The sequence below is a fragment of the Zea mays genome, chromosome 4, assembly GCF_902167145.1.
Source record: "Zea mays cultivar B73 chromosome 4, Zm-B73-REFERENCE-NAM-5.0, whole genome shotgun sequence".
In the NCBI taxonomy this organism is placed as follows: Eukaryota; Viridiplantae; Streptophyta; class Magnoliopsida; order Poales; family Poaceae; genus Zea; species Zea mays.
In genome coordinates this window covers 214,604,415-214,614,998 of record NC_050099.1, presented here as the reverse complement: position 1 = coordinate 214,614,998, position 10,584 = coordinate 214,604,415, and the positions used below count along the sequence as shown (strand labels likewise).

General features: G+C 44.3%; 1 protein-coding gene across 1 annotated transcript; it reads right to left on the bottom strand.

The window, feature by feature from the left end:
• Positions 1-4,138: 4,138 nt before the first annotated feature.
• Positions 4,139-10,375, bottom strand: LOC100281700 (aldehyde dehydrogenase, dimeric NADP-preferring). Its single transcript, NM_001368082.1, has 10 exons — positions 9,680-10,375; positions 9,017-9,085; positions 8,803-8,899; positions 8,104-8,310; positions 7,725-7,840; positions 7,537-7,641; positions 7,277-7,449; positions 7,099-7,189; positions 4,754-4,903; positions 4,139-4,649 (listed from the first exon to the last, which is right to left on the bottom strand). Exons 1-10 carry the CDS (start codon positions 9,860-9,862, stop codon positions 4,404-4,406), a joined length of 1,437 nt encoding a protein of 478 aa, NP_001355011.1. The 5' UTR covers positions 9,863-10,375; the 3' UTR covers positions 4,139-4,403.
• Between the last annotated feature and the right edge of the window lie 209 nt (positions 10,376-10,584).

The window sequence follows — 10,584 nt, the reverse complement described above, 5'->3', positions numbered from 1 at the left end:
TGCAACAAAAAGAGAAATTAAATGAATTAATTAGTGCCATCCATGAGAAGGATGATCTCTTGGACTCCCAAGAGGACTTCCTAATCAAGGAAAACAAAAAGCATGTTAAAGTTAAAAATGCTTATGCTCTAGAAGTTGAAAAATGTGAAAAATTATCTAGTGAGCTAAGCACTTGCCAGGAGACTATAGACAACCTTAGAAATGAAAATGCTAATTTGTTAGCTAAGGTTGACTCAAATGTTTGTAATGTTTCAATTCCCAATCTTAGAAACAATAATGATGATTTGCTTGCTAAGATAGAAGAATTGAACATATCTCTTGCTAGCCTTAGAGTTGAGAATGAAAAATTGCTTGCTAAGGCTAAAGAATTAAATGTCTGCAATGTTTCCATTTCCAATCTTAGAGACAAAAATGATATATTGCGTGCTAAGATTGTTGAACTTAATTCTTGCAAACCATCTACATCTACCGTTGAGCACACTTCTATTTGTACTAGATGTAGAGATGTTGATGTTAATGCTATTCATGATCACATGGCTTTAATTAAACAACAAAATGACCATATAGCAAAATTAGATGCTAAAATTGCCGAGCATAACCTTGAAAATGAAAAATTTAAATTTGCTCGTAGTATGCTTTATAGTGGGAGACGCCCTGGCATCAAGGATGGCATTGGCTTCCAAAAGGGGGACAATGTCAAACTTAATGCCCCTCCTAAGAAATTGTCCAACTTTGTTAAGGGCAAGGCTCCCATGCCTCAGGATAACGAGGGTTACATTTTATACCCTACCGGTTATCCCGAGAGCAAAATTAGGAGAATTCATTCTAGGAAGTCTCACTGTGGCCCTAACCATGCATTTTTGTATAAGGGTGAGACATCTAGTTCAAGGCAACCAACCCATGCTAAGTTGCCTAAGAAGAAAACTCCTAATGCATCAAATGATCATGACATTTCATTTAAAACCTTTGATGCATCTTATGTCTTAACTAACAAATCCGGCAAGGTAGTTGCTAAGTATGTTGGGGGCAAGCACAAGGGATCAAAAACTTGTGTTTGGGTACCCAAAGTTCTTGTATCTAATGCCAAAGGACCAAAAACCATTTGGGTACCTAAAGTCAAGAACTAAACATGTTTTGTAGGTTTATGCATCCGGGGGCTCAAGTTGGATCATCGACAACGGGTGCACAAACCACATGACAGGGGAGAAGAAAATGTTCTCCTCCTACTAGAAAAACCAAGATCCCCAACGAGCTATTACATTCGGGGATGGAAATCAAGGTTTGGTCAAAGGATTGGGTAAAATTGCTATATCACCTAACCATTCCATTTCCAATGTTTTCCTTGTAGATTCTTTAGATTACAATTTGCTTTCCGTTTCTCAATTATGTCAAATGGGCTACAACTGTCTATTCACTGATGTAGGTGTCACTGTCTTTAGAAGAAGTGATGATTCAATAGCATTTAAGGGAGTGTTGGAGGGTCAGCTATACTTGGTAGACTTTGATAGAGCTGAACTCGACACTTGCTTAATTGCTAAGACTAACATGGGTTGGCTCTGGCACCGCTGACTACCCCATGTTGGGATGAAGAATCTTCATAAGCTTCTAAAGGGAGAACACATTTTAGGATTAACAAATGTTCATTTTGAGAAAGACAGGATTTGTAGCGCATGCCAAGCAGGGAAGCAAGTTGGTGCTCATCATCCACACTGTCCGGTGCACCATGCGACAGACAACCTCCACCAAACGGCTAGTTTGGTGATTGGGGTTATAAATACCCCCAACCACCCCACATTCAAGTCAACCAAGTTTTCCAACTTCCAACCACTTACAAGAGCTAGACATTCAATACAAGACACACCCAAGTGATCAAATCCTCTCCCAATTCCACAAAAGCTTTAGTGACTAGTGAGAGTGATTTGTCGTGTTCTTTTGAGCTCTTGCGCTTGGATTGCTTTCCTCTTTCTCATTCTTTCTTGTGATCAATACTCACTTGTAACCAAGGCAAGAGACACCAATTGTGTGGTGGTCCTTGCGGGGAAGTTTTGTTCCCGGTTGATTTGAGAAGAGAAAGCTCACTCGGTCCGAGGGACCGTTTGAGAGAGGGAAGGGGTTGAAAAAGACCCGGCCTTTGTGGCCTCCTCAACGGGGAGTAGGTTTGCGAGAACCGAACCTCAGAAAAACAAATCCGTGTGTCACACTCTTTATTTGCTTGCGATTTGTTTTGCACCCTCTCTCGCGGACTTGATTATATTTCTAACGCTAACCCGGCTTGTAGTTGTAATTAACTTTGTAAATTTCAGTTTCGCCCTATTCACCCCCCCTCTAGGCGACTTTCAGAAATATATCACCTTGATCTCCCATCTCACTGTACTCTCTAAGCCTACGGCGGAGGAATACCTCGTCGGAGAAGACGGACGGCGGATACGAGCTACGTAGCCGCGGTCTAGCTGCTCGAGGGCTTAACGCCCTTGATAGGTTTAGTGGCATATCTTTTATTATTTACTTACTTTTAAATGAAGTTTCACATTAGATGATACGTATAGGTCACAAAATATTGAGCTCAACTCTATTTTCACTTTTAAATGAAGTGTTTTTGTATGTCGCTCTCTGTCGAAGCTTTAGCTTCGTACTCCTGTAAGAACATTCCTGAAATTCACTTGTTAATTGCCGAAGCTAGATGTTAGAGAAATAATCTTCGAGATTCAAGTGATCTTTGACAAAACCTTGTACCCTTAAAGCAATTATGTGATATAACAAAATAAAGGACCTTCGACAATGTAGGCCCCTAACAGTAGCCCCTTGCGGGATGAGTTCGTTATTTTATAACGAGCTTAGATCGTAATAATTTGTAATTGGGAGACCTTGTGGCGAATGTCCGAAATCGTTATTTTATAACGAGCTTAGATCGTAATAATTTGTAATTGGGAGACCTTATGGTGAATGTCCGAAAAATATCTTCCCGAAGCTCGTTATGAAATCTGTTGACACGCAATGAGACCCAATTGACCATTGGGTGAAACAATTAAGGTGAGATGGTTGCACGTATAAAAGGGGGCGGTGCCAGCTTATGGAGTACGCTTTTGATGCTGGCCTCCCAGATCCTTCTAGAGTATCGACACACAATGAGTACGTGGTGTGTTGACGTCTACAAAGAGAACATACCAGGTCATGCGGCCAGTCCCGCTTAGCTAAACTATCTGCCGTGTGCCGTCCAAAGCCGGTTGTGAATGATGAGCCATGCGAAAAACTTACACTTAGAAGGTCCCAAGGGTTTCCAGATCAGGACGTTATGGTTGAAGCTCGTATGACCTATGAACTGTGCTCGATACAGATACTTTAGTCGTAGACCTCTGCAATCTAGCCAGCACACTCTCTTGCACAGGCCAATGTAGCAGCTGGGGCCATGGTGTTTGGCAACTGAAGTTCCACTGCCGCCTTCAATTCCTCTTTCAGCGGCATGACATACTGAAAAATCAGAAAAATCTCACTTATTGATTTAACATACAAGCGAATGTGGTAGAGTAGCTGCTCAAACTGAGTTTTATAATCCTCAACGGAGGCAGTTTTGTCGCAGAGTCAAAAGGTCCATTATCTTGTCCCTTTGTGTTATTTCAAAATCATATTGTCCCTTTGTGTTGTGATCCAAAAACTCAATTCCAAATGCAGTGAAGCGGCAATGACTTCGGAAGTATCAAGAATCTGCTGAGGCCCGTTTAGATTGAGGAACTAAAGATTAGTTTCTCTATTTTAGTCGCTAAATTGTTAAACGGTAGATTAAAACAGAGACTAAACAACTTTAGTCTCTAGTGTCTCAAAAAATAACTAAAAAAGATTAAACCATATTAATTTCACCTTTAACTCTCATTTATTTCATTTACACTTCCATGTTTTAGGGACCATATTAATTTCATCTTTTAACTCTCATTTATTTCATTTACACTTCCCTGTTTTAATTCCTAGTGTCTCAAAGGATAACTAAAAAACACTAAACTATATTAATTTCACCTTTAAACTATATTAATTTCACCATGTTAAAAGATATTTTAGTCTTCTTATAAGTGTCATTTGATGCGTTTCGAGTACTTTTAGTCACTAAAACTAAACAGACTAAACTTTAGTCCCCTAAATCGTGAAGTAAACTGTATGCAAGTATCATCCATTCTCAACACTGAATAATTGACAAACAAATCACACTTATTTATCCAACTCCCTTACGTAATGCAATAACGCACATCATGTCAATGCTACAATATATATGCATTATCCACGCTTGCAACACAAGCACGGCGCGCAGTCGTTGCATTGCATCTATTTGACAGAATATGACGGTGTATACTGTGCACCTGACGACGAACAGGGACTAAAAAGGCTGTACCGAAACCGACAAGAGGCCGGAGCATCTAACGCTTCTCCCTGGGGAAGCCCAGGAGGGCAAGGATGAGGGCGATGAAGCTGCCGTTGATGAGGCCCCTCAGGATCTTCTGCTTCTCCGTCGTGTAGGGCGGGTACCTGGCGTTCGCCTCCCCGCCAAAGCCGCGGATCAGGACTCCCTTCTTGTGGCTGAAGCAGTCGAAGCCGAACTTGCCGTGGTAGCACCCCATCCCGCTGTCGCCGACGCCGCCGAAGGGCATGTACGGGTTGGTGAGCTGGGTTGCAAGACCGGACGGGAGTAAAAGTTAGTTCAAAACATTTTTTTTTGCTTTTACAGTTCATTTTCATTTGAGAGAGTTTCTGAGGAAGCAGAACTTACATGTAGCGCAGTGTCGTTTACAAGCATCCCTCCTGCAGGGACGCTTGCCACAAACTCCTCTTGCAGCTTCCTATTCTTGGTGAAAAGGTAGGCGGCTAGTGGCTTAGGCTTGGCATTGATCAAGTCGAAGCTTTCCTCAATCTTTTCGACCTGGAAACACAATCCCAAAACAGATTTAGATAAAAAAATTACAAGTTTATTCAACTACAACATGAATACATCACAGAAATTTTTGGCCCCTTGAGCTAACGTTTTAAAACCAAGCTTTAAATTAAGACTGCGTTTCATTGAACTCTTTAGCAGTAAGTGCTGAACTTGAACCGCATTCATATTGTGTTTATGTTCACGTGTTTCTTAGTTCAAAGTCCTTCATATTGCCAGACAAAGTAACATAGGTGCGCAAGCAGACTACTGCAGATTTACAGTTGTTCTATCTTCCATGAAGGAGACAAAGGAGATGGAGCCGTTAGACCCTTCCCCCCACCTTCACCCCTCCCATCTTCATGAGGAGACTTCGGCGATCACGGCATCCACCACAGCCATGGGACAGGAGCTGGCGTGCCTATCTGCGTTTGTTGTGATGGCTTGCCTCTATTGGGACCACGACGACGTTGAGCCAAGAGAGCATCAAGAAATCGTTCTGCTCTCGCCTTGGCATCAGGCAGTCTGACATTGGGCCATCAGCCAGAGGATTTCCTCATCAACTTCAAGTTTCCACATCAATGTGACATGGCAACGGCTCTGGAGTGGCTGCCCATTGGCAACCTCGACATTCGCACCAAGCCGTGGCGCATGCTACTGTATGGTGACCACTACGGTCTTCCACATCACGTATGCCTGTGTCTCGAAGGGATCCCCACCCAAGCTTGGAATGAAAGCATAGCCAAGCGGGCAATCGCGAGGGCCTGCAACCTCGTCTACGTGGAGACGGCCTCACTGCGTCGCGACAATACCAGGGCCCTCTGTCTGTGGGCATGGACTCACAACCCATCAGACATTCCAAAGGTAACCTGTCTAAGTAAGGGTGCAAAACAACATCACACCACTAGAGGAAGGCGAGGCCTCACCTTTAGGCTTGTTTGGGAGCCAGGGAATAGAGGGAATTAAGGCCCTGTTCGGTTTCTGTGGATCGGAGCTCTGGAATCGTTTCTAGCCGGATTGTTTCTCTAATTTATATAAATTTTGATGAGCTGGAACAAATCCCGGTTCAATCCCGGAGAAACGAACAAGTTCTAAGGGTTAATTTGGTGACCGGGGATCCCGAGGGGAAGAAATCCTCTTGCTATTCAAAATTGAATTGCGAGGGGATTCCTCCCCCATGGATCCCCTAGGGATCCCTAATCACCAAATTAGCCCTAAAGGGGCTAAAAGCCCCTTGCTATTTAAAATTAAAAGCCCCTCCAATCCCCTCCCTTCCCTTTGCTCCCAAACATGCCTTTAGAGTCATCATCCACCTCGACCTCGTTGAGCCCCCGTCCAATGAAATATGTTGGTGCAAAATTTGTCAACTCCTACATCCTACCGGCAAATCAGACAAGAGGAGGTATCCTGCTTGCGGTTATTGAGGACTATTGTGACCTCTCCGATGTTCATGTTGGCACCAAAGGGACGCCACAAAACTTCAATTCCTCCTAGAACTAAAAAGAACTCCACCGGATCACGCCAAATGGCTCATCCTAGGGGACTTCAACCTCGTTTACCGGGCGGGCTCATTCAAGGCAGCAATAGATGACCTGCACCTTAAAGAAATAAAAAATGAATGGACGCCGTTTCACTTGGAGTAATGAGCAAAACAACAAAACTCTAACTATACAACCCTTGGATATAATCTAGGGTTAGACTGACCTATTTTGGGTCTTCTTTCTTAATATAATGATACGCAGCTTTTCTGCGCGTTCAAGAAAAAAACCTATACAGCCGTAGGATTGAACTCCACATCAGATTGCTCCAAAAGATTCAAGTCTAACCGCTTATCAAGCGCATTGCGCAAAGACTTCCTGGTTGGAAAGGGAAAAGGCTAAACAGAGCAGGATGTCTAACACTAGTTACTTTAGTACTTTTTCCGTACAAACTTATCACTTGACAATGTTTCCACTAAACCCGCAGCATCAGTGATGCACGTAGCCATAAGAATAAAGGACTACATTGAGGAGAGGAAGAAGGCTTCCAGTGCTAGCGCCCTGGAACATTGTGTATGTTTTTTTCCCTTGATTAGGACCAAAGTTGGTCGTCTGTCCTTTTTGCTTGTACGTAAACCCTCTTCTCTACTTAACTGAAAAGCAGAGCTCCTACCAATTCGTTCAAAAACATATATATCTTTCATGAGGGCAGAGAATATTACTGACCGTCACAATAGGAAGCAAGGGCCCAAATATTTCGCCTGTCATAATTTCTGAATCTTCAGGAACATCTAACAATAGTGTAGGAGAAATTTTTCTGCCATCCAAGAAAAAATATTAGCATACATCAACGAACTTTAACTACTGTATCTGTACTTGCAAAAGTGTGATTAACAATGCTTACAGTTGCTTCTCATCAGCCTTGCCGCCGTACACAATCTTGTCAGCAACTCTTTTTTCTTCTATCAAATTTGTCAATCTTTTGAACTGCTTCGAATTCACAATACGAGACAAGTCTGCTGATTCCAGAGGATCCTCCCCATAGAACCTTTCCAAAACTCTTTTGAAAGAGGCCACCTGCCAAGGATTTACATTTACTTCATGGAACAGAAAATGCAAGTTCAGTGTCTCGTTTTGTGCAAGAAAATCCTTGGTTATCTATACCAGCTCCGGTGCAAATGATTTTGTCGTTATGATGTAATCTGGAGCAATGCATGCTTGGCCGTTGTTGCATCCCCATTTGCCAACAACAATCCTCTTAGCAGCAACCTGCAATGAAAATACCGGTTTTGTAATAACTAAAAAATGGTAACTTTATTTAAGAACATGATAGTTCATAGAGATGCATTTACATGGAGATCAACATTTGAATCCACGATAACAGGGGATTTCCCACCAAGCTCCAGAGCTACCGGGGTCAGATGCTTTGCGGCTGCTGCCATCACTATACGTCCTACAGTTCCATTACCTGGAAATTCATCGAAACACATACATGTCAGAATCTCACGAACAACGTACAGCTCAGTATCAAGGACTTATGGATTATATTAGAAGAATTTCTGTTTTCGTAACTGTGTGATGGCTAATGCCTTATGCCTGTACTGCTGTACAAATGAGAAGTGCATGTGCCGTAGCATGCTGAGTCTGCGACGATCTTTACTCAATCAAGTATCTAAGAAACTAAAAGAATCACTGAGCCATGAAAAAAACCATAGGTTTCAAGAACTTGACCTGTGTAGAAGATCTTATCCCATCTCTGTTCCAAGAGTGCGGTTGTTTCTGGAACGCTTCCCTCCACAACTTTAATACAGGAGTTGTCAACATACTCGGGTAGCAGCTTTGCTAACAGTGACGAGGTAGCTGGCGCTATTTCTGATGGCTTCAGAACAACAGCATTTCCAGCAGCGATTGCTCCAATGACTGGGTCGATAGAGAGTACTACAGTGGACAAGTACAGGTAATTAGTACCCTCTCTTTTTTCTTCTTCTTTTGACTCGTCGAGGAAAAGTCTATCAGGCCAAAGCATCGATTGTTCTTTTGAACACGAGCTATGAATGAATGTTCAGATGTTGACTTGAAGCCAATTATGACTTGTGACGTGCCTGAAAAAGACTGGTGCATCGCGTACAGCTTGCTTTGTGGAGAAGTAAAGATAGTGAGATATGACAACAATATAGCACACCCTCAACCTCAAGCATGGGGCACGAAAGCATACGAAATTAATGGCAGGATCTTCTAGGCTCCAACTCCATCACGCAACAACAAACTGTTTAACAACTACCTTACTCAACAGATTTTGCAAGTGTTTTTAGGAGAGCCATCTGTTGAACAGATTCTGTTCCTATTTTTCGAATTAAAAACCAGAGATAGTCCAGCCTAGCAAGCTAGAAGAAGAAGAAAAAAAAATTGTACAGTTTAGAATGAACTTACTGAAAGGGTAGTTCCAGGCTGAGATGATGAGCACGACGCCGAGGGGCTCCGGCACGATTTGGGCGGAGGACGGGAATGTAGTTATGGCCGCAGGTACCTGAGCACGAATCCCAAAAGGTTAGCACCGGGCCAGATAAACAGTGGCAGCAGGAGGAGAAACAAATTTATCTCTCCTGGAAGCTCCAGTTGCAGAGGTGGATAATAAATAAAATACCTTCTCGGGCTTCATCCAGTTCTTGAGCCCCTTGAGCGCAAACTTGCACGACGACTTTGTAAGTGATATCTGAGGCACCAACACAACACAGGAGAAGCAGCACGCGGTCCTCAGTTGCTCGTACCAGACAAGGATGAAATTAATCTTGATGTGACTACTGAGAACTAAACAATCTTGCCACTGCATGGTACAAGATTTGACAAATGCTGCTAGCAAGTAAACATGTGTGTTTTGTACTAGTGCTAGCTGAATTGAAGTACGTATATAGCGAGCAAAGTGTGGTAAATTTTGCGGAAGCGGAAGACCGGGGAGACCGTGGAAGCAAACACCACCAAGAAACCAATTTACACGCAACGCTACCCTTTGCAGAGTCCCCACAGCAGCTGGCCAGTTGAGTTGAGGGCGTGTTCATAAGAAACTGACTACCCAGCTTTTCCCAATTCACAACAGCAGCCCTGCCCCCTTGTCAGAAGAACAGGGCCAGGGCACGTTGGCTCCTTGCCCATGGACGAGGGGAAGGAATCACGTCGGAATTCCCCCCCATGGAACTCGTCACAGGAACATGGGCATCAGCGGTTCCGCGAGAGCGCGTGCGAGTCCAACAAACATTAAAACCCGAGGAATCGGAAAGTACAACTAGCAAGTAGTACAGTAATAACTCACCTCGTGGAGGAAGGACTCCATATGCGGCTTGGCGAGGTCCTCGTGGAGCGCGGCGCTGATCTCGGCTTCCTTCTCGTCGATCATCCGGATGAGCCCCTTGAGCTGCGCCGCCCGCCACTCGGCCGGGCGCGTCTGCCCCGCCGCGAAGCTCGCGCGCAGCTCCCGCACCGTCTCCTCCGCCATCCCCGCCTTCCTTCCTTCCTTCCTTCCTGCCTTCCTCCGGGTCCCGGTAACAGGAGAGCACAGCAACAACAAGAGAAGCGGACGCGAAAGGGGAGTCCGGTGGCGGTAGGAGCGAGGCCTGCGGCGGCGGCGGCCGTGTGTATGTATATACACACGCACACGTTCACCGGATTGCCCTAGGAATTGGATTGGACTGTTTGTTTGGGTTGAAAAGTTCTCTCTCGCTTGCGGGGCCGCGAGCAATCACTTGTTGATGTCGGACCTTGTTGGAGAAGATAAATTGCCAGGAAGTAGTACTCAAGGAGGGAGAAGAACCGGCAGAAGAGGTTCAATTATTAAAAATAGAAATGAAAAACTAATAATCTTTTTCAGCGGGAGCGGTGGCAGCACTAGCAGGGAGAAGGGCATGTCGTGACGTGCGGCGGGCGATGGGGTCTGTTTGGACTTGGGAGATTCCTTTTGATATTTTCCTTCCCCCTTCCTCGCCATCGCCCATCGGTCTGAGTGGACTGCTAGTACAATTCTAGAATGGCGAAGGCGACGGACGCCTTTCGTCGGAAGGGAAACGAAGGACGCAGGGGATGACGTGGGTTTCCTCACCGCCTGTGAAAACATCGTCACCTTTCACTGTCACCTCTCTCTCGGTTTCGATGGCGTTTCAGATTTATCTTGTCCGTAACAGCAATACACAAGGTACTCACTCATTCTAGAATAAGTATATG